At 33.3% G+C, this 24,287-nt stretch overlaps 1 protein-coding gene across 1 annotated transcript in view; it reads left to right on the top strand.

Annotated features, from left to right (window-relative positions):
- LOC139515578 (uncharacterized) overlaps positions 1-24,287 on the top strand; it is a 173,845-nt gene that overhangs the window by 3,887 nt on the left and 145,671 nt on the right. Inside the window, exons 2-4 of the mRNA XM_071305156.1 lie at positions 8,604-8,720; positions 21,069-21,149; positions 21,967-22,095. Coding sequence (XP_071161257.1) covers positions 8,604-8,720; positions 21,069-21,149; positions 21,967-22,095 — 327 coding nt within the window. The remainder of the gene's footprint in view (positions 1-8,603; positions 8,721-21,068; positions 21,150-21,966; positions 22,096-24,287) is intronic.

Here is a 24,287-nt window from a genome sequence, read left to right as displayed (position 1 = left end):
GCCAAAAACAATAAAAGTTTTACCATAGTTATCTGTGGTATAATTTTCACAATTATTCAATGGTTTTGTTGTGTATGATTTACAAATAGAAAAATAAAGATGGCAAGACCTGAAGGAGGCTGCCTGATTTTTTTAAGTGACATATGAACAACAGAGTCAGTGTGGGGCCACTAAGCTAAACTGCCCGCTTTGCACCAGCCAATATAAATAAATGCCTAGGGTGGGAATCGAACCCACATACACCAACTCTGTTGTCCCTATATTTTTAAATGAACAAAAAATTGTCAAGAACAAATTTAAAATAAAATGTATAAATGTGTTAAAATTTAATTATCAAATTATACATGAAAATATAGATTGATTTTCGGTGATTCAGATGTGATTGTAGTCCTATAGGCTCAACTGTACAGCTACATGAATATACAGCGCAAGAGGGTTTAAAGTTGCTGAGGCAGATTTTTTTGGGGAGGAGGGAGCTGAAGGCACGCCCTTTTCAAGGAACTTCATGTATGGTAAATGCGTAGTCCTTTTTTTATATAGTTTTACCCAAAATGTTGACTTGCTAGACCCCTCCCCCTTTAAAACTCCTGGATTCTCATCCGATTTGATAGAAATCTAAACTGTTAACAAGGTTGCTTAAGTAATAACAATTATGTTTGGGAATTACAAATAGATAGGTTCCTTTAAATGTTGCTGAACATTTTGTTTAAATTATCTAGAATATATACATGTTCATGTGGTTTTAATCGTGGACATTTTAAATCCCTGTTAACTTATGCGTGACTTGGGCTTCTGATACAAATTTAAAAAAACATGGAATTATTCATGCAAACTCACAGAAAGATTCTGGAGATTTAAATTTCCACAGAATAATAAATAAACAAAAAACATTAAACATTTTAAACATTTAACATTTAACATTTTGATAAAATAAAATAATACACTAACCCTTTGCAATGTTGCAGTTCAACTTTTAATCTGGGGTTCTGGAAAACCTTTAAAATATCTCTTGCAGTCATATGCACTGCATAGCGCTCATAGGTTTGTCTCAATAAAGATTTGCTAAGTTTGTTCATGCTGAATCCCTATATCGCTCTCATTAGTATAAATAGCCTCATGTGTGCTCAAATAACCATTTAGATTAGTCTCAATATTAATATATCTAACTCAATTCAAATTTTACTCATACATGTAAGTGATCATATTTGCTCAATTAAAGATCTGCATGGGTGCTCGTAGTGAAAGTTAACTGATTGTATTTGCTCACAGTGGCGGATCCAGAACTTTTCCTATGGGGGGGGGGGGGGCGCTGACTGATCTAAGAGGTGGCCCGCTCCAGTCATGCTTCAATGATTCCCTATATAGTCAACCAAATTTTTCCCACGAAAGGGGGGGGGGGGGGGCCGGGCCCGCCAGGATCCGCCTATGGCTCAATTCAAGTACTCATGCATGTATGCGTGAACAAATGTCTAATTCAAATTACTAAAATTTTACATGGATATGATTACACAATTTTTAAAAATAATGCTGATTAGCACATGTCATAGAATTATCATATAATTTTGCAATACATGTCATGTACAGTATGGTCCAGGCGCGGATCAAGAGGGGGGTTCCGGGGGTTGGAAACCCCCCTTTTTTTGGACGATCAATGCATTTGAATGGGGACATGTAGTTGGAACCCCCCTTTTTAAAATTGCTGGATCCGCCCCTGTGGTCAAAATTATACAATACTACAAGGAAGACTTAAAAAAAAACCAGGACAGTTAGACTACTCTATATTTATATCTCCAAAACTGTAAGGATTCTCCCAATATATCTATAGGCTTGTAAATGGTACGGACAACGCCACAAATTCTGACATTTCAGTGTAAAATAAGACTCTTGATTTTACGAGCAAGAGTTATTATACACACTTATAAAAAGAGTCCAACTCTATTGGAAGAATATAAGAAGTCGAAGATACTCTGAATATTATATACAATACAATAATTTCAACCAATAATTATATATTAGAATTACTTACAAATTCATTAACAAAATCCGCGTTTTTTCCAGTCAAGGGACATAATTAATCAAATATATACTAATGCAACAAACTTAGTCGGAGAACGAGCGAAAATCCGAAACAGTATCTTAAAAAACAGAAAATAGTTCCGTGTGTGTGTCCAAGAGATAAATCTACTTGTTATTTACGAAGAAAAGAAATTTAACTCCAAAAATTGTTGAGATCTTTATAAACACAAATTGTTCTTATAAGAAATACACAAATAGTAACCTTATCTTTAAAGGCCTTGCAGGTTCTTGTTACTCCTACCCAATCTGCTGGTATTTTCAAAATGGCTGCAGGGGACGCGACCTGATGAATTATTTTATATTATGACAGATTAAATTTTCCTAGTTTTGCTACGTTAATATTATAGACAAATATGCTACAAACGGTTTAAAAAGGTTACTCCAAATCAAATAATTGAAATATAATTACCTTTCTGTGTATAAATGTGTGAATTGATTTCCTCTCGATTTTCTACACGCTCGCTCTTGCCCTCTTGCGCACTCGTGGTATTCATCCGCAACAACAATTTTTCGACACGTCATTGATATTGAAGATAGTTTGATTAATATACAAATATTTCAAACGACAAAACATTTTCATATTATAAAAAAAAACTGAGTATCCATTGAAAACATGAATTTAAAAGAAGCGATACGGAATTTTATTCTGCACTATATAGGTCCGCGGGTTTATAATGTCGGTTATCATTCCAAAACTAATTATATATGCACCTCTTTGATCTTTGAAAAGTAGGCGATGGCAATACACCCGAGGCCCCTCAGGGGCCTCTGATGTAAAAATAATAATGTTGGTTTTGGTTGATATAAAATTGAGAATGAAAATGGTGAATGTGTCAAAGAGACAACAACCCGACATAAAAGCAGAAAGTAGCCTAAGAATGTTCTCTTATTCCATTTGAATAATTACTAAATTTTTGCCGAAACTGAATTTAAGTTTTAAACCATCTATTTGGATCTAACATTTGATCAACAGAACCTACAGTACAGTCCAGACTCCTCATATTACAAATACCGCTATGTCTACTGGTTGGTGTCGGATTTCTGATTTGTAATGGATTAAGATTAGTATAAATCAGAAATTCTATACCTACTAGTGATATTGGAATTACAATAAGTACTAGGACGATTCTTGATTCTAATGAATTTAAATGTGTACTTCCCCTAAAAACTATTTCCCATCCCATAACAACAATGAAAATAGGACTATCACGTGTTTACTATATTCAATGTGAGTGTCGATAACAATGTAATATACGCAGATTACATTCACGCCTCCACCACACATACGTATGTATAAAAGATATTATGATCCACTCCCCTCGAGGGAAAAAATCCCTAAAACAAAACCAACAAGGTTTTGTTTCCCTTTTTGTAGATCTTGTGTACATCGTCTGTCACTAGTATGCTCCATAGATGTCCCACATAATTGCATTGTTGATTTCAATGAATTTGACGAATCTAGAGATTTTATTATTTTGTGCGTTTGAAGCGTTTTTCTAAGTTAAATCAAGAACGCCCCCTTTCAATATTAAAAAGGAAGGCCAAGTATGTATCAAAATGTAAAATAACAATAAAAGACATTAAAACCATAATTTTCAATAAAATGTAACGTTTGAATATTTTCAATAGGAGTTGGTGTAGCGTTAACAGTACATGTACTCTTCATTTCAGTTCGTTTTTTAAATGAGAAAATAGATGTAGGAGGAAATATTATTTGATATACTAAATCATATTTATACATTTCATCAACAAGAAAGAATAAAAAACAACAACTAATGCATATGTATTTGTAAGACTGTTTACTTATTGTTACTACTACTTTTTGTTAAGCGCGATGCAATTTAAAATACGTTCAACATGTTCAAGCGCATGTCATAAAAAATATCTATTCCTTTTAATTAAAAAAAGCAGTAGCTGTCGGAAGTTAAAATATTTATTGTATGATTTCATAACATACTATTTATTTCGCATAGTTTCGATAGAGATGAAAAGATCCACACTGATAAAGTCATGACACCCCCATTGAAAGTTATCTGATTAGTATAAATATAGTACAACAATAAAATATAGTACGTTTAAGTAAAATGTACTAACACAAATACTTATACTAATGGGATTAGTCTACAATTTACATTTACAATTACTCAATCATTTAGACAGGTGGTCAAAGGTAGTTTAAATGTTAACAGTGGCGGATTAAGGGTGGAGGCCCAGCCCCCCCCCCCCCTTTTTGAGGAAAAAAAGGGTTGGTTATATAGGGAATCATTGAAGCCTGAAGAGAGCGGGCCCCCTCTTAGGCAGTCAGTAGGCCCCCACTTATAATATTTCTGCATCCGCCACTGGTTTATAAATTGTCAATATTATTTATATACGTACATATGTAACTATGTTGATAATTACATAGATCGTTGTAAAATGTTTATCAAGAAAGAAATGAAATGCCAAGTCTTTCGCTCTCCTTGATAAAAAGGGAATTTATTTGAGGAAGTCAGGAAATCGGAAATAATTTTATTGCCAAATTCTTTCTTATTTTTTTTTTAATTGTTTGTTACATTTTGTTGGCAACCAGGCGACGCTTTTGGCATGTTATTGGAAAAAGCCGCCGTCTCATGGCACGTTAATGGAGCCTTCATTACTGGCTTACAAAAATAATCGGCAGCATTGTATGTTAACACATTATCATCGTCACTAATATTTATTTTAGAATCATCAAATATAGAGTATTTTAGGTCAGAAGGTGTCATGATTACAAATATAATATTTAAAAAAGACAAATATTTGAAAACAAAAATTATTGCAGAAATAAACCAAATCCCGTTCAGAACCCCAAAATGTAAGTCACATTCTTACCAAATATTAAAAATGTATATTTAGAAATACAGGTATTTTTTTTCCTTCTTTCTTATCGCATTTGATTTTTAATTTAAATTTTAAATATCGACGAAGTAGGGAGTGCGGTAACTTTATAACTTTTTTGTTATTAATACGGCAAAATCCGGCAAAACGATATATATTATGCATTAAATTGAACAATTTTTTTTGTTATGAACTAGCCTTTAGAATCGAATGAATTATAAATACATTTAAGGTTTATGTACACTTCTGTAGCCATTTTTGTACGAATTTTTTAAACATCAATTGTATCAAAACTACAGATATAATGAATAATAGACAGGCCTTTTTGAACATATACTAGGGGGAAACTTGAGCATTATTATTTACTGTTGCATTGCATTTAATAGAAAAAGAGTACTTTGTGGCAAATAAACCAAGATTATTATAGAAAATCCACAGCCTTTAATATAGAGATTTTTGTTATAAAATTTGAAACATAGATTACTCACTTGCTTTTCTATGATGTGCTAGTGTTTATTTTTTACAAAAAGTTCTAACCAACCTGTAAATTCCAAAATACCTCGTGCAGAGTAACTAAAGTCGAGCGCACCCTAAAAGGTGTACTTGATTTGGTCCATATTTTTATTTGTTCTAACCAATAACTACATTAATAAACTTGTTTTAAGGAAATCAATGCTAGCACTGCATGCATTAATCCTATATCTATCAGTCATCAAATTGCCAAATATGATAGAACAAGGATGAAGGCTGTGGATTTTCTATAAAATTTCCATATGTTTAGCATTGAAGCAACACAAGGTTACATAATCCTTAAGATGTGTATTGATGATAAAAGAATTTAAAATGACACCATAGCTTTTGTTAGTCGAGGATGCAGTGTCTGTCCAGCTAAGTTGCAATGCAGCCCAACCTACATGCATGTACAATTAAATTGTATACATACAATTACATTTTATTTATTTTTTGGTAAGCATGGGAGACCAATTGATGGCCTTCGGCTGTTTACTGCTCTATGGTCGGGTTGTTGTTTCTTTTTAACATATTCCACATTTCCATTCTCAATTTTATCATAGTCCAGATAACAAAATGAACTTATTGTACCTACCTCAATATCATGTAGGCGTCTGTGAAATGCTAGGCGGTGTTATCGTAGAAGTATGAAGTGAAATATCTTACAAGCAGGAGTTCGAATCCCGGCCAGGGAAGACTAAACATTTGCTTCCACAAATTTACAGATCTAACATTACTGGGCTAATATTTAGACGAATTATATATATTTATATAAATATACAAACCGTAAATTTAAACAATCATCAACTCAACTCTAATTCATTCTTATATACAATTATAATGAGGCAGAATAAGAATGGCAATGAAATTCTTTTCATACTCATTATTTTTTATTTTTTTTTTTTACATCAATATCTGTGATAAAAGAAAATATATGTACGTTCACTTATGAAAGTCATAATCTTATGCATTTGACAGTTATGACTTATATTATATCCCATATAAGATGGTCATTACATTTGTCCTAATAAATATCTTAGGACAGTATAGAACACCAGGCTGGTTTCTATTTATCAGCCAGATGAGTCAATTATGCGATGATCATTTGTAGCTTTATTATCACGCGTATTTCTTGATTAATTTAGAATTTCTGAAACTTTGCGATTAATTTATTATGTTCGGTATTATTGTTTAATTGTGTTTGTTGAATTACATCGTGAAAGTGACAATCATTAAAGTGGCGTTTGATTTGTTGCATATTTAAATAAAAGGACAATTACAGTGCTTCGTTAAAACTGGCTCCGTCCAATGTCAAGAAAAGGTGCTCTAAAGCTGAACAAATACATAACCTGCAATTTTGTATTTGCTGAAATTTTCAGAATATAAACAACAAAAAATATGGTTTCTACAAAAACATCTGATCTTAATGCTACAGCACCAGACATGAAACTCTTTGTTGGTTGAAAGTAAAGTTGACCCGGTTTCTCTGGTTGACAGTACAACAAAGTAAGGAACTACACAAATCAATTGAAAAAAGGCCTAACTCATCAAATGGATAATTATAAAAAAGAAGATGTGGTATGCTTTATCAGATATAAGCAGCATGCCAACTATATTGTGAATACGGAATGATTGTCGAGTGAATATTTCTGCTAAGAATAGTTTATTTGACCATGACCTCAATTATTTGGATTATTGATTAAATTAGGAACCCTTCATTTCGATCCCGAGCTTAATTTTTTTCTTCTTAAAATGCCCTGTACCAAGTCAGGAAAATGGCCATTGTTATGTTATAGTTTGTTTCTTGTGTGTTACATTTTAATGTTATGTTTCTGTTGTGTCGTAGTTCTCTTATACTTGATGCGTTTCCCTCAGATTTAGTTTGTAACCCGGATTTGTTTTTTCTCTATCGATTTATGGATTTCGAACAGCGGTATACTGCTGTTGCCTTTATTTACCTCGTATACAGAAAGCCTAACGCAGATAAGAACACTGTTGACACTATTTGATTTTGTATTTTATGTTAGTTTTATTTCACTCTTGACACTATTTGATTTTGTATTTTATGTTAGTTTTATTTCACTCTTGACACTATTTGATTTTGTATTTTATGTTAGTTTTATTTCACTCTTGACACTATTTGATTTTGTATTTTATGTTAGTTTTATTTCACTCTTGACACTATTTGATTTTGTATTTTATGTTAGTTTTATTTCACTCTTGACACTATTTGATTTTGTATTTTATGTTAGTTTTATTTCACTCTTGACACTATTTGATTTTGTATTTTATGTTAGTTTTATTTCAGTCTTGACACTATTTGATTTTGTATTTTTGTATTTTATGTAAGTTTTATTTCACTCTTGACACTATTTGATTTTGTATTTTATGTTAGTTTTATTTCACTCTTGACACTATTTGATTTTGTATTTTATGTTAGTTTTATTTCACTCTTGACACTATTTGATTTTGTATTTTATGTTAGTTTTATTTCACTCTTGACACTATTTGATTTTGTATTTTATTTTAGTTTTATTTCACTCTTGACACTATTTGATTTTGTATTTTATGTTAGTTTTATTTCACTCTTGACACTATTTGATTTTGTATTTTATGTTAGTTTTATTTCACTCTTGACACTATTTGATTTTGTATTTTATGTTAGTTTTATTTCACTCTTGACACTATTTGATTTTGTATTTTATGTTAGTTTTATTTCACTCTTGACACTATTTGATTTTGTATTTTATGTTAGTTTTATTTCACTCTTGACACTATTTGATTTTGTATTTTATGTTAGTTTTATTTCACTCTTGACACTATTTGATTTTGTATTTTATGTTAGTTTTATTTCACTCTTGACACTATTTGATTTTGTATTTTATGTTAGTTTTATTTCACTGTTGACACTATTTGATTTTGTATTTTATGTTAGTTTTATTTCACTCTTGACACTATTTGATTTTGTATTTTATGTTAGTTTTATTTCACTCTTGACACTATTTGATTTTGTATTTTATGTTAGTTTTATTTCACTGTTGACACTATTTGATTTTGTATTTTATGTTAGTTTTATTTCACTCTTGACACTATTTGATTTTGTATGTATGTTAGTTTTATTTATTAACTTGTAAATAAGAATGAACATTTGAATCTTTCAGTTTTGGATCGGGAATACTAGATATATCACTGCTCAAATACGTCAGACAAAAACTAAAGAGGTATTAAGTACTCTCAGAGAAGACACAGATGTAGAGCTACTGAGACAAAGTTCTGAGGTAAGATGACAATATATGACTCATGTCCGAACTGACTCTTGTTAAATTAAAGCAATAAACAAATTAGAAAATTCAAAACTAAAGGTCACGACAGTACTATTACATAGGCAAAACAAAAAGTCCTACACATATTTCGGCAAACAAAAAATCCAACACATTTTCCAAACTAAAAGTAAAACAAATATATTGCTTTACAAGTTTTTTTAAAATATTTTACAAAGTTTTGACATCTTAAATGCACATTGTAATACTCTAGCTAATGTGTAGTGTATTTGTTCCTGTATTAAAGATTTCTGGTAGTCTCAATCTTTTCGCTCGTACCCATTACACAAACCACTAGACAACACCGAAGGTACTGTTTAGAAATGAACTAGACACCAATCAAACGACATAAATAACTATAAGACAACAATAAATCAAACTCTCAAGTTTCCCGCTTCGCTCTCACCCTATATGGAGTTTGCTGAGTTTATCCTATAAGGTCACTGACACACCATGTACCGAAATTATAACATCTTATTACACTGTAACGATCAACCTCCAACCAGTTCACGATCAGTATGATCCTAACCTCTTATATCACTGTAACGACCAACAACCAACCAGTTCATGATCTGAATTATCCTAACCTCTTATACAACTGTAACGACCAACACCCAACCAATTCACGATCTATATTATCCTAGCCTCTTATACCACTGTAACGACCAACCACCAACCAGTACACGATCTGTATTATCCTAACCTCTTATACCACTGTAACGACCAACAACCAACCAGTTCATGATCTGAATTATCCAAATATCTTCTAACATTGTAAACAACGACCAACCAACACCAAGTTCACGATCTTTATTATCCTAATCTCTTATAACATTGTAACGACCAACCACCAACCAGTTCATGTTTTTAATTATCCAAACCTCTTATAACACTGTAACGACCAACCACCAACCAGTTCATGATCTTTATTATCCTAACCTCTTATAACATTGGAACGATCAACCACCAACCAGTTCACGATCTGAATTATTTATTATTTATTATAACATATTATCACACAGTAAAGACCAACCACCAACCAGCTCAAGTTCATTACTATCCTAATCTCTTATTTCACTGTAACGACCAACCACCAACCAGTTCACGATCTGAATTATCTATTATAGCATATTATCACACAGTTAAGACCAACCAGTTTACGATTTCAATTATCCTAACCTCTTATAACACAGTAAGGACAAACCAACAACCAGTTCACGATCTGAATTATCTATTATAACATATTATCACACAGTTAAGACCAACCACTAACCAGTTTACAAATTTATCTATCCTAACCTTTTATAACACAGTTAAGACCAACCACCAACCAGTTCACGATTTTTATTATTCTAACATCTTATAACACTGTAACGACCAACCACCAACCAGTTCACGATCATTACTATCCTTATCTCATATAACATTGTAACGACCAACTACCAACAAGTTCATGATCTGTATTGTCTATTATAACGTACTATTACACAGAAAAGACCAGCCACCAACCAGTTAGTGGTCTTAATTATACTAAACTCTTATACCACTGTAACGAACCCAACTACCAACCAGTTCACGATCTGTTTTATCTATTTGAACATCTTAGTACATTTTTACGACCAACAACCAATCAGTTTATGATATTTGTTATCTATTGGAACATCTTATAACACTTAAGACCAACCACCAACCAGTTCATGATCTAAAATATTCTTACCTCTTATAACACAGTAAGGACCAACCACCAACCAGTTCACAATCTGAATTATCTATTATAACATATTATCACACACTTAAGACCAACCACCAACCAGTTTACGAATTCAATTATCCTAACCTTTTATAACACAGTAAGGACCAACCAACAACCAGTTCACAATCTAAATTAACTATTATAACATATTATCACACAGTAACGACCAACCAACAAACAGCTAACGATTTTCATTATCCTAACCTCTTACAGCATTGTAACCACCAACCACCAACCAGTTCACGATCATTACTATCCTTACCTCTTATAACACTGTAACTACCAACCACCAACCAGTTCATGATCTGTCTATTATAACATATTATCACACAGTTAAGACCAACCACCAACCAGTTAGTGATCTTAATTATTCTTACCTCTTATAACACAGTAAGGACCAACCACCAACCAGTTCACAATTTGAATTATCTATTATAACATATTATCACACACTTAAGACCAACCACCATTCAGTTTACGAATTTAATTATGCTAACCTCTAATAACACAGTAAGGACCAACCACCAACCAGTTCACAATCTGAATTATCTATTATAACATATTATCACACACTTAAGACCAACCACCATTCAGTTTACGAATTTAATTATCCTAACCTCTTATAACACAGTAAGGACCAACCAACAACCAGTTCACAATCTGAATTATCTATTATAACATATTATCACACAGTAACGACCAACCAACAAACAGCTAACGATTTTCATTATCCTAACCTCTTACAGCATTGTAACCACCAACCACCAACCAGTTCACGATCATTACTATCCCTACCTCTTATAACACTGTAACTACCAACCACCAACCAGTTCATGATCTGTCTATTATAACATATTATCACACAATTAAGACCAACCACCAACCAGTTAGTGATCTTAATTATACTAAACTCTTATACCACTGTAACGAACCCAACTACCAACCAGTTCACGATCTGTTTTATCTATTTGAACATCTTAGTACATTTTTACGACCAACAACCAATCAGTTTATGATATTTGTTATCTATTGGAACATCTTATAACACTTAAGACCAACCACCAACCAGTTCATGATCTAAAATATTCTTACCTCTTATAACACAGTAAGGACCAACCACCAACCAGTTCACAATCTGAGTTATCTATTATAACATATTATCACACACTTAAGACCAACCACCAACCAGTTTACGAATTCAATTATCCTAACCTTTTATAACACAGTAAGGACCAACCAACAACCAGTTCACAATCTAAATTAACTATTATAACATATTATCACACAGTAACGACCAACCAACAAACAGCTAACGATTTTCATTATCCTAACCTCTTACAGCATTGTAACCACCAACCACCAACCAGTTCACGATCATTACTATCCTTACCTCTTATAACCCTGTAACTACCAACCACCAACCAGTTCATGATCTGTCTATTATAACATATTATCACACAGTTAAGACCAACCACCAACCAGTTAGTGATCTTAATTATTCTTACCTCTTATAACACAGTAAGGACCAACCACCAACCAGTTCACAATTTGAATTATCTATTATAACATATTATCACACACTTAAGACCAACCACCATTCAGTTTACGAATTTAATTATGCTAACCTCTAATAACACAGTAAGGACCAACCACCAACCAGTTCACAATCTGAATTATCTATTATAACATATTATCACACACTTAAGACCAACCACCATTCAGTTTACGAATTTAATTATCCTAACCTCTTATAACACAGTAAGGACCAACCAACAACCAGTTCACAATCTGAATTATCTATTATAACATATTATCACACAGTAACGACCAACCAACAAACAGCTAACGATTTTCATTATCCTAACCTCTTACAGCATTGTAACCACCAACCACCAACCAGTTCACGATCATTACTATCCCTACCTCTTATAACACTGTAACTACCAACCACCAACCAGTTCATGATCTGTCTATTATAACATATTATCACACAATTAAGACCAACCACTAACCAGTTTACGAATTTATTTATCCTAACCTCTTATAACACAGTTAGACAAAACACCAACCAGTTCACGATTTTTATTATCCTAACATCTTAAAACACTGTAACGACCAACCACCAACCAGTTCACCATCATTACTATCCTTATAAGTTACCTCTTATAACACTGTAACGATCAACCACAAACCAGTTCATGATCTGTAATATCTATTATAACGTACTATTACACATAAAAGACCAACCAGCAACCAGTTAGGGATCTTAATTATACTAAACTCTTATAACACCGTAACGACCCCAACTACCAATCAGTTCATGATCTGTTTTATCTATTTGAACATCTTAGTACATTTTTACAACCAACTACCAATCAGTTTATGATATTTGTTATCTATTGTTACCTCTTATAACACTGTATCGACCAACCACCAACCAGCTCATGATCTAAATTATCCAAACCTCTTATAACACTGTAACGACCAACCACCAACCAGTTCATGATCTTTATTATCCTAACCTCTTATAACATTGTAACGATCAACCACCAACCAGTTCACGATCTGAATTATTTATTATAACATATTATCACACAGTAACGACCAACCACCAACCAGTTCACGATCTGAATTATCTATTATAGCATATTATCACACACTTAAGACCAACCAAAAACCAGTAAGTGATCTTAATTATTCTTACCTCTTATAACACAGTAAGGACCAACCACCAACCAGTTCACAATCTGAATTGTCTATTATAACATATTATCACACACTTAAGACCAACCACCAACCAGTTTACGAATTTATTTATCTTAACCTCTTATAAGACAGTAAGGACCAACCAACAACCAGTTCACGATCTGAATTATCTATTATAACATATTATCACACACTTAAGACCAACCACCAACCAGTTTACGAATTCAATTATCCTAACCTCTTATAACACAGTAAGGACCAACCAACAACCAGTTCACGATCTGAATTATCTATTATAACATATTATCACACAGTAACGACCAACCAACAAACAGCTAACGATTTTCATTATCCTAACCTCTTACAGCATTGTAACCACCAACCACCAACCAGTTCACGATCATTACTATCCCTACCTCTTATAACACTGTAACTACCAACCACCAACCAGTTCATGATCTGTCTATTATAACATATTATCACACAGTTAAGACCAACCATCAACTAGTTAGTGATCTTAATTATTCTTACCTCTTATAACACAGTAAGGACCAACTACCAACCAGTTCACAATCTGAATTATCTATTATAACATATTATCACACAGTTAAGACCAACCACTAACCAGTTTACGAATCTATTTATCTTAACCTCTTATAACACAGTTAGACCAATCACCAACCAGTTCACGATTTTTATTATCTTAACATCTTAAAACACTGTAACGACCAACCACCAACCAGTTCACCATCATTACTATCCTTATAAGTTACCTCTTATAACACTGTAATGATAAACCACAAACCAGTTCATGATCTGTAATATCTATTATAACGTACTATTACACAGAAAAGACCAACCACCAACCAGTTAGGGATCTTAATTATACTAAACTCTTATAACACTGTAACGACTCCAACCACCAATCAGTTCATGATCTGTTTTATCTATTTGAACATCTTAGTACATTTTTACGACCAACTACCAATCAGTTTATGCTATTTGTTATCTATTGTTACCTCTTATAACACTGTATCGACCAACCACCAACCAGTTCATGATCTAAATTATCCAAACCTCTTATAACACTGTAACGACCAACCACCAACCAGTTCATGATCTTTATTATCCTAACCTCTTATAACATTGTAACGATCAACCACCAACCAGTTCACGATCTGAATTATTTATTACAACATATTATCACACAGTAACGACCAACCACCAACCAGTTCACGATCTGAATTATCTATTATAGCATATTATCACACACTTAAGACCAACCACCATTCAGTTTACGAATTTAATTATCCTAACCTCTAATAACACAGTAAGGACCAACCAACAACCAGTTCACGATCTGAATTATCTATTATAACATATTATCACACAGAAACGACCAACCAACAAACAGCTAACGATTTTTATAATCCTAACCTCTTATAGCATTGTAACCACCAACCACCAACCAGTTCACGATCATTACTATCCTTACCTCTTATAACACTGTAACTACCAACCACCAACCAGTTCATGATCTGTCTATTATAACATATTATCACACAGTTAAGACCAACCATCAACCAGTTAGTGATCTTAATTATTCTTACCTCTTATAACACAGTAAGGACCAACCACCAACCAGTTTACAATCTGAATTATCTATTATAACATATTATCACACAGTTAAGACCAACCACTAACCAGTTTACGAATTTATTTATCCTAACCTCTTATAACACAGTTAGACCAATCACCAACAAGTTCACGATTATTATTATCCTAACATCTTAAAACACTGTAACGACCAACCATCAACCAGTTCACGATCATTACTATCCTTATAAGTTACCTCTTATAACACTGTAACGATAAACCACAAACCAGTTCATGATCTGTAATATCTATTATAACGTACTATTACACAGAAAAGACCAACCACCAACCAGTTATTGATCCTAATTATACTAAACTCTTATAACACTGTAACGACCCCAACTAACAATCAGTTCAGGATATTTGTTATCTATTGGAACATCTTATAACACTGTATCGACCAACCACCAACCAGTTCATGATCTAAATTATCTATTATATCCTCTTAAAACACTGAATCGAAACCACCAACCAGTTCACGTTTTTAATATTCTAACCTCTTATAACACTGTCACGACCAACCACCAACCAGTTCTTGGTCTTTATGATTCAAACCTCTTATAACCCAAACCACCGACCAGTTCACGATCTGTATGATCTATTGTAAAATCTTTTAACACAGTAACGACCAACCACCAATAAGTTCACAATCTGTATTATATTTGTAACCTCTGATATAACACTGTATCGACCAACCACCAACCAGTTCATGATCTTTATTATCCACACCTCTTATAACACTGTAACAGCTAATCACCAACCAGTTCATAATCTGAATTATCAAAACCTCTTATAACACTGTAACGACTAACCACCAACCAGTTCATGATCTGTTTTATCTATTGTTAACTCTTATAACACTGTAACGACCAACCACCAACCAGTTCATGATCTGAATTATTAAAACCTCTTATAACACAGTAACCACCAACAATCAACCAGTTCCAATTTTTACTATCTAAACCTCTTATAACACTGTAACGACCAACCACCAACCAGTTCATGATTGCAATAATCCAAACCTCTTTTAACACAGTAACGACCAATCACCAACCAGTTCATAACCTGAATTATTCAAAATCTTATAAAACAGTAACGACCAAAAAATACAAGCATTTCACGATCTGTATTATCTGGTGTAACCTCTTATAACAATGTAACTACCAACCACCAATCAGTTCACGACCTGTATTATCCTAACCTGTTTTAGAACTGTAACGACCAACCACCAACCAGTTCATGATCTGTTTTATCTATTGTTAACTCTTATAACACTGTAACGACCAACCACCAACCAGTTCACGATCTGTATTATTCAAACCTCTTATAACACAGTTACGACCAACCACCAACCATTTCAAGATCATTACACTTAAAACCTCTTATAACACTGTAACGACCAACCACCAACCAGTTCATCATCTGTATTATCTATTGTAACCTCTTATAACACTGTAATAACCCACAACCAACTAGTTCATGATTTTTATTATCCAAACCTCTTATAACACTGTAACAACAAACCACCAACCAGTTCATGATCTGAATTATCAAAACCTCTTTTAAGACTGTTACGACTAACCACCAACCAGTTCATGATCTGTTTATCTATTGGTACCTCTGATAACACTATAACGACCATCCACCAATCAGTTCATGATCTAAATTATCAAAACCTCTTATAACACTGTCACAACCAACCAACAACCAGTTCTTGATTTGAATTATTAAAACCTCTTATAACACAGTGACGACCAACCACAAACCAGTTCACGATTTTTATTATCTATACCTCTTATAACACTGTAATGACCAACCAACCAGTTCATGATTGTAATTATCCAAACCTCTTATAACACAGTAACGACCAACCACCAACCAGCTCATGATCTAAATTATTGAAACCTCTTATAACGCAGTAACGATCAACAACTAAGCAGTTCACGATCTGTAATATCTGGTGTAACCTCTTATAACACTGTAACGACCATCCACCAATTAGTTCACGACCAGTATTATCCTAACCTGTTATTAAGCTGTAACGATCAACTACCAACCAGTTCGGGATTTTTGACTATCTATTGGAACTTCATATAACACTGTACCGACCAACCACAAACCAGTTCACGATCTGTATTATCCAAACCTCTTATAACACAGTAACGACCAACCACCAACCAGTTCATGATCTGAATTATCAAAACCTCTTATAACACAGTAACGACCAACCACCAACCAGTTCATGTTTTTAATTATCTAAACCTCTTATAACACTGTAACGACCAACCACCAACCAGTTCATGATTGTAATTATCCAAACCTCTTATAACACAGTAACAACCAACCACCAACCAGTTCATGATCTGAATTATTCAAACCTCTTATAACACAGTAACGACCAACGACCAAGCAGTTTACGATCTGTATTATCTGGTGTAACCTCTTATAACACTGTAACGACCAGCCACCAATTAGTTCACGACCTGTATTATCCTAAACTGCTATAAAACTGTAACGACCAACTACCAACCAGTTCGGGATCTTTGCTTATCTATTGTAACCTCTTATAACACTGTACTGACCAACAATAAACCAGTTCACGATCTGTATTATTCAAACCTCTTATAACACAGTAACGACCAACCACCAACAATTTCAAGATCATTACTATCAACACCTCTTATAACACTGTAACGACTAACTACCAACCAGTTAATCATCTGTATTATCTATTGTAACCTCTTATAACACTGTAACGACCAACCACTGACCAGTTCATTTTCTGTATTATCTATTGTAGCCTCTTACTACACTGTAACGACTAACCACATATCAGTTCATGATATGTTTTATCTATAGTAACCTCTTATAAAACTGTAACGACCAACCACCAACCAGTTCATGATTTGAATTATCAAAACTTTTGATAATACTGTTACGGCTAACCACCAACCATTTCATGATCTGTTTTATCTAATGTTACCTCTGAGAACATTGTAACGATCAACCACCAACCAGTTCATGATCTGAATTATCAAAACCTCTTATAACACAGTAACGACCAACCACCAACCAGTCCACGATTTTAATTATCTAATTAGTTATCAAAGGTACCAGGATTATAATTTTGTACGCAAGACGCGCGTTTCGTCTACATCAGACTCATCAGTGAAGCTCATATGAAAATATTTATAAAGCCAAATAATAACATTAACGGTACCAATTTTCCTGCACCAAACAAGTACATAATTGAAGAGCATTGAGGATCCAAAATTCCAAAAAGTTGTGCCAAATACGGCTAAGGTAATCTATGCATGGGATAAGAAAATCCTTAGTTTTTCGAAAAATTCAAAGCTTTGTAAACAGGAAATTTATAAAAATGACCACATAATTGATATTCATGTCAACACCGAAGTGTTGACTACTGGGCTGGTGATACCCTCAGGGACAAAACGTCCACCAGCAGTGGCATCGACCCAGTAGTGTAAATAGTTATCAAAGGTACCAGGATTATAATTTAGTACGCCAGACGCGAGTTTCGTCTACATAAGACTCATCAGTGACGCTCATATCAAAATATTTATGAAGCCAAATAATAACATTAACGGTACCAATTTTCCTGCACCAAACAAGTACATAATTGAAAAGCATTGAGGATCCAAAATTCCAAAAAGTTGTGCCAAATACGGCTAAGGTAATCTATGCCTGGGATAAGAAAATCCTTTTTTGAAAAATTCAAAGTTTTCTAAACCACTTATAACACTGTAACGACCAACCACTAACCAGTTCATGTTCTGAAATATTCGAACCTCTTATAACACAGTAACGACCAACCACCAAGCAGTTCACAATCTGTATTATCTATTGTAACCTCTTATAACACTGTAAAGATCAACCACCAATAAGTTCATGATCTTTATTATCCCAACCTGTTATAAAACTGTAACGACCAACTACCAACCAGTTTGGGATCTCTGGTTATCTACTGTAACCTCTTATAACACAGTAACGACTAAGCACCAACCAGTACACGATCATTACTATCAAAACCTCTTATAACACTATAACGACCAACTACCAACCAGTTCATGATCTGTATTATATATTGTAACATCTTATAACACAGTAACGACCAACCACCGACCAGTTCATGATCAGTATTATCTATTATAAAAACTCTTATAACACTGTAACGAACAATAACCAACCAGTTCATGATCTGTATTATCTATTATAACATCTTATACCACTGTAACGACCAACCACCAACCAGTTCACGGCTTTATTATCCTTACTTTTTATACCACTGTCACGACAAACAACCAATCAGTTCACGATCTTTATTTTCCTAACCTCTTACAACACTGTTACGACCAACCACCAACCAGTTCATGATCTGAATTATCCAAACATCTGATAACCCTGTAAAGACCAACTACCAACCAGTTTATGATCTGTATTATCTATTGTAACATCTTATAACACTGTAACGACCAACCACCAAACAGTTCATGATTTGTATTATCAATTTTAATCTCTTATAACACTGTTACGACCAACCACCAAACAGTTCATGATCTTTATTATCCAAACCTCTTATAACACTGTAACGACCAACTACCAACCAGTTCACGATCTGTATTATCTAATGTAACCTCTTATGACACTTTAACAACCAACCGCCAAAGAGTTAATGATTTGTATTATCTATTGTAACCTCTTATAACACTGTTACGGCCAACCACCAACCATGATTTTAATTATCCTAACCTCTTACAACACTGTTACGACCAACCACCAACCAGTTCATGATCTGAATTATCCAAACCTCTGATAACCCTGTAAAGACCAACTACCAACCAGTTTATGATCTGTATTATCTATTGTAACATCTGATAACACTGTAACGACCAACCACCAAACAGTTCATGATTTGTATTATCAATTGTAATCTCTTATAACACTGTTACGACCAACCACCAAAGAGTTCATAATTTGTATTATCCTAACATCTTATAACACTGTAACGAACAACCACCAGCCATTTCACGATTTTAAGTATCCTAACCTCTTATAACACTGTTTCGACCAACTACCAACCAGTTCACGATTTAAATTATCCTAACCTCTTATAACACTGTAACGACCAACTACCAACCAGTTCACGATTTTAATTATCCTAACCTCTTATAACACTGTAACGACCAACCACCAACCAGTTTATGATTTGTATTAATATCCTAACATCTTATAACACTGTAACGACCAACCACTAGCCACTTCACGATTTTAAGTATCCTAACCTCTTATAACACTGTTACGACCAACCACCAACCAGCTCATGATCTGTATTATCTATTGTTACCTCTTATAACACTGTAATGACCAACCACTAATCAGTTCATGATGTAAACTGTTTTTATATTGTATTATAACACTGTAACAACCAACCACATCTGCATACTTATTATCCAACTGCATCGTATATAAGGACCTTTCTAGATATTTGAGGGGAAAAAACAATAACAGGAAAAACATGAACAGAAACTAAACAACCTAATGGAGAATTGTAAACCCGATTCATAGTTATGCAATAGAATTGTTGAATTGATAGATGTACGACAGCGACACGACTACATTTATTCATTATCAACACATGACACATACATCAGCATATATAAATTGAACAGTCACTTAAAAATAACGAGCGACCAAAAAGTTGTTGACGTGACAAATGAAATATTATTGGAAAAAAATTAAATTGCGAAAAATAAAAACTTTCAATCTGATTACACTTTTTACATAATGTTCTCACTAAAACTGTTTAAAATGGTTCTTGCGAACAAGTGGACAAACTTTACCTATTGTAGTGCAGTTAGACAATGTGACATCAATGATGGTACTTTCATCACATTTCTTCCTTTGTATTTATGGTTTGAATAAAAATAATTTGACGTAACCCATTAAGCCTGCGTTTACTTTCCCCCGTTTTTTCTCTTTATTTGAGGTTTACATTAAAATCATTTGAATATATTATATAGTATACCATTTCAGATGTAACTATATTATGTATGGTATACTATTTCAGATTTAACTATATTATATATGGTATACCATTTCAGATTTAATTATATTATATATGGTATACCATTTCAGATTTAGCTATATAATATATGGTATACCTTTTTCAGATTTCCTGGGTTAGACAAGAAAAGGCATATGTCAGAAAAGCAAAAACAATGGACACAGAATGGCCAAATCTTTGGCATTTGGTACGTTACATAGTTTGATAATGGTTAAAAATATTTTATTTGATACAAAAAACAATGTAATCTATCTAAACTGCTCGGATAAGAATCTCTCAGGTTATTTCTTTATAAGCTATGTTTTACCAACAGGCACTGTTTTACAAATTGTTTTTCGAATTCCTTGTATAATGTGTTTTACATTACGAACATTGTTAACGTTGGCATCAATATTTTTGTGTTTTCTAGCAATGTTCAGTTTACTATCCATACCCGAATACTGAAAAATACTAAAGGGGGATCTAAGTCGTTAAAAAAAAATAAACGTATGAACCGGAAAGTTTCCGAATTACAGTTTCTCCAATTTTGTCTGGCGTATTTAATTATAATCCTGGTATCTTTGATAACTATTTGCACCACTAGGTCGATGCCACTGCTGGTGGAAGTTTCGTTTCGGAAGGTATCACCAGCCTAGTAGTCAGTATTTCAGTGTTGACATGAATATCAATTATATGGTCATTTTTATAAATTTCCTATTGACAAAACAAAACATTTCGAAAAACTAAGGATACTCACATTGGCCGTATTTGGCTCAACGTTTTTGGAATTTTTGGTCCTCAATGCTCTTTAACTTTGTACTTTTTCTGCTTCATAACTATTTTGATCTGAGCGTAACTGATGAGTCTTATGTAAAGGAAACGAGCGTCTGGCGTATACCATTATAATCCTCGTACCTTTGATAACCAATTGTTGATGTTGTTAAAAACGACACGCTGTTGAATAATCAGACCGTGCTTATAGGTAAATAGTTCAAATTCTTCAAATTCTGTCGGTACATTTTCAGAATGGTGATATTTCTCCAACATTGAAAGTGGACGAAGCATGGACGGCAGGATACTCTGGGCAGGGTATTACTATAGCAGTATTAGATGATGGTTTACAGATAGACCATCCTGACCTTGCTGCCAATGTCGTGAGTAGTCTCCCTTAACCATTATCTGTATGTATACGGTATTTAGAGACTTTTAAAACCGTTCTCTACTTATGAAACTTTTCCCTCTGCAACTTTGTCTGTTGGTTAAGACAATAAACTATCTATTTAACTTGAAACGACGTGATCACAGTCGATGTTAATGCTGCGCGGCGTTTCGACTCGGAGGGCATAATTAGGCCAGTATTCAGTTCTTCTGTGCTGGCATAAAATATAATTGATACGTCTTTTTTTAGTAATGGAGGAGGTGTTATGAAACCTGTTTGTATTCACTTGAAATCTAAAATCAAGTTTTATGGATCTACCAAATAACATCCTTCAAATGTTGATAAGACATTATTATGTCGAACACCGGTGTTACATGTATGATTTTTGTCTTGCATATTTATATGACCCGACAATTGATCGTCAAAGTTCACATTTAGGATTTTGTATATTTTTATAATATTAGCTTTTTATTATTATTCCGAGTCCTCATTGCGTTTTAATAATTTATATGACCAAGTTGTTGGTAACCTCTGTCATATTAAATAGTTTCTGGCGAAAACTAGCGGTAGTTGAGATAAAGTCCAAGTTGCTGGAAAGTTTATATATTTATTTCACATCCATGTATTTCAAATATTAAAAAAAAACCGCCAGCAACATACAAACAAATATCAAACACAAATTCAAAAGACTGATTGACATACGGAAAATAAACCAATCAAATATCTATTTATTAAATAATATTAATTCGCGTTTTGCCGAAAGCGGGGATTACGGATTAAAAACATGCTTCGTATAAGTTTGTCAAGAATGGCTTTCGGCAGTTATCACTTAGTGTCAAATTATCTATATTCTTCGTTACAAAACCTTACCTTAAAGACGGATATAAATCTTTGATTTGTAGGTTAGACAATGCTTGGTCATGTTTTATGAAGATTTAAGCCCAAGGCGAAGCCGAGGGCTTATATTTTCATAAAACATGACCAAGTATTGTCTGACCAATTAAGAACATATTCACACTTTCGAGTGACCTTACAAAACTATCCTTTCCCATTATAATATTCAAGGCTAAATAAGAGTTCACTTTTTTTATAATGAACTAAATATAAAACATAGGTAACTAATGATCATTACAATGAATTAAATGAAATATATGGAACGCCACAGCTGTCTTATGTGGAACTCTGATATTACTTTATGTTGTTTAATTATTACTTAATGAAATTTTGTCTTTACTTAATATGCTTTTGACATTACGTAATGATGTTTTAATATAACTCAATATGAAATAGTCATTACTTACTGATATTTCGATATTACACGATATGGTTTCGTATTGACTTGATATAGTTTTCTCATTACTCAATATGGTTTTGTCATTTCTCGATGTGGTTTCACCATTTTTTAATATGGTTGTGTCATTAGTCAATGTGGTTTTAACATTACTTGATGTGGTAAAACCACGTGACCAATTCGGAAAAACCTGTTCTATTTTTAGATAGATTTACATGTTGTATGTGCCTTAAATGCAGGTGGTCATCCAATTTACTTATAAGTGTTCAAATTAAAGTTCGGGTTACTGTTTGAGTTAAACTTTGAGTTAGTTTTCGAATTCAAGTCATGCTTAGAATTAAAGTTCTAGTTAGCATTGAGTTTCGAGTTGGACTTCGAGTTTGAGTCACATTTAAAGGCAGAGTTCTAGTTACAACTTTGAATTTGAGTCTCTTCTTGAGGTAGAGTTTGAGTAAGATTCGAATTTAAGTCTCATTTAGATTAATTAAGATTTCGAGTTAAAATTCGAGCTATTTTATATGTCTTTTTGAGTTCGTAATTAAATTTTCTATCGCGGAAGAATGGCTTCCATGCACTATGTGAAAAAAAATCAAACAAAAAATTATGGTCTATTTTACAAAAAAAAACAAATATGACACATATGTATGAAACGACAACAATTGAACTTCATGCTCCTGACTTGGGGCAGGTACATAAAGAAAGTGCACGTGGCGGAGTTTAACATGTATGTGAGCGAACACCGGACTGTAACAGTAGTGTAATAGCACAACACGAGAAAAAAAATGTAAACTAGACAAAGTGATGTCCCCGCACTCCACTCATTTAACCGCTTTTCCCCCAAAAGGACAAAGTTCAATTTTCTCCTAAAAAAGGAAAAATAATAGAAAGATAAAAAC

This window comes from Mytilus edulis, chromosome 3 (genome assembly GCF_963676685.1).
Source record: "Mytilus edulis chromosome 3, xbMytEdul2.2, whole genome shotgun sequence".
In the NCBI taxonomy this organism is placed as follows: Eukaryota; Metazoa; Mollusca; class Bivalvia; order Mytilida; family Mytilidae; genus Mytilus; species Mytilus edulis.
Note: the sequence above shows the minus strand (reverse complement) of the source record. Positions and strands in the feature narration are given on the sequence as shown.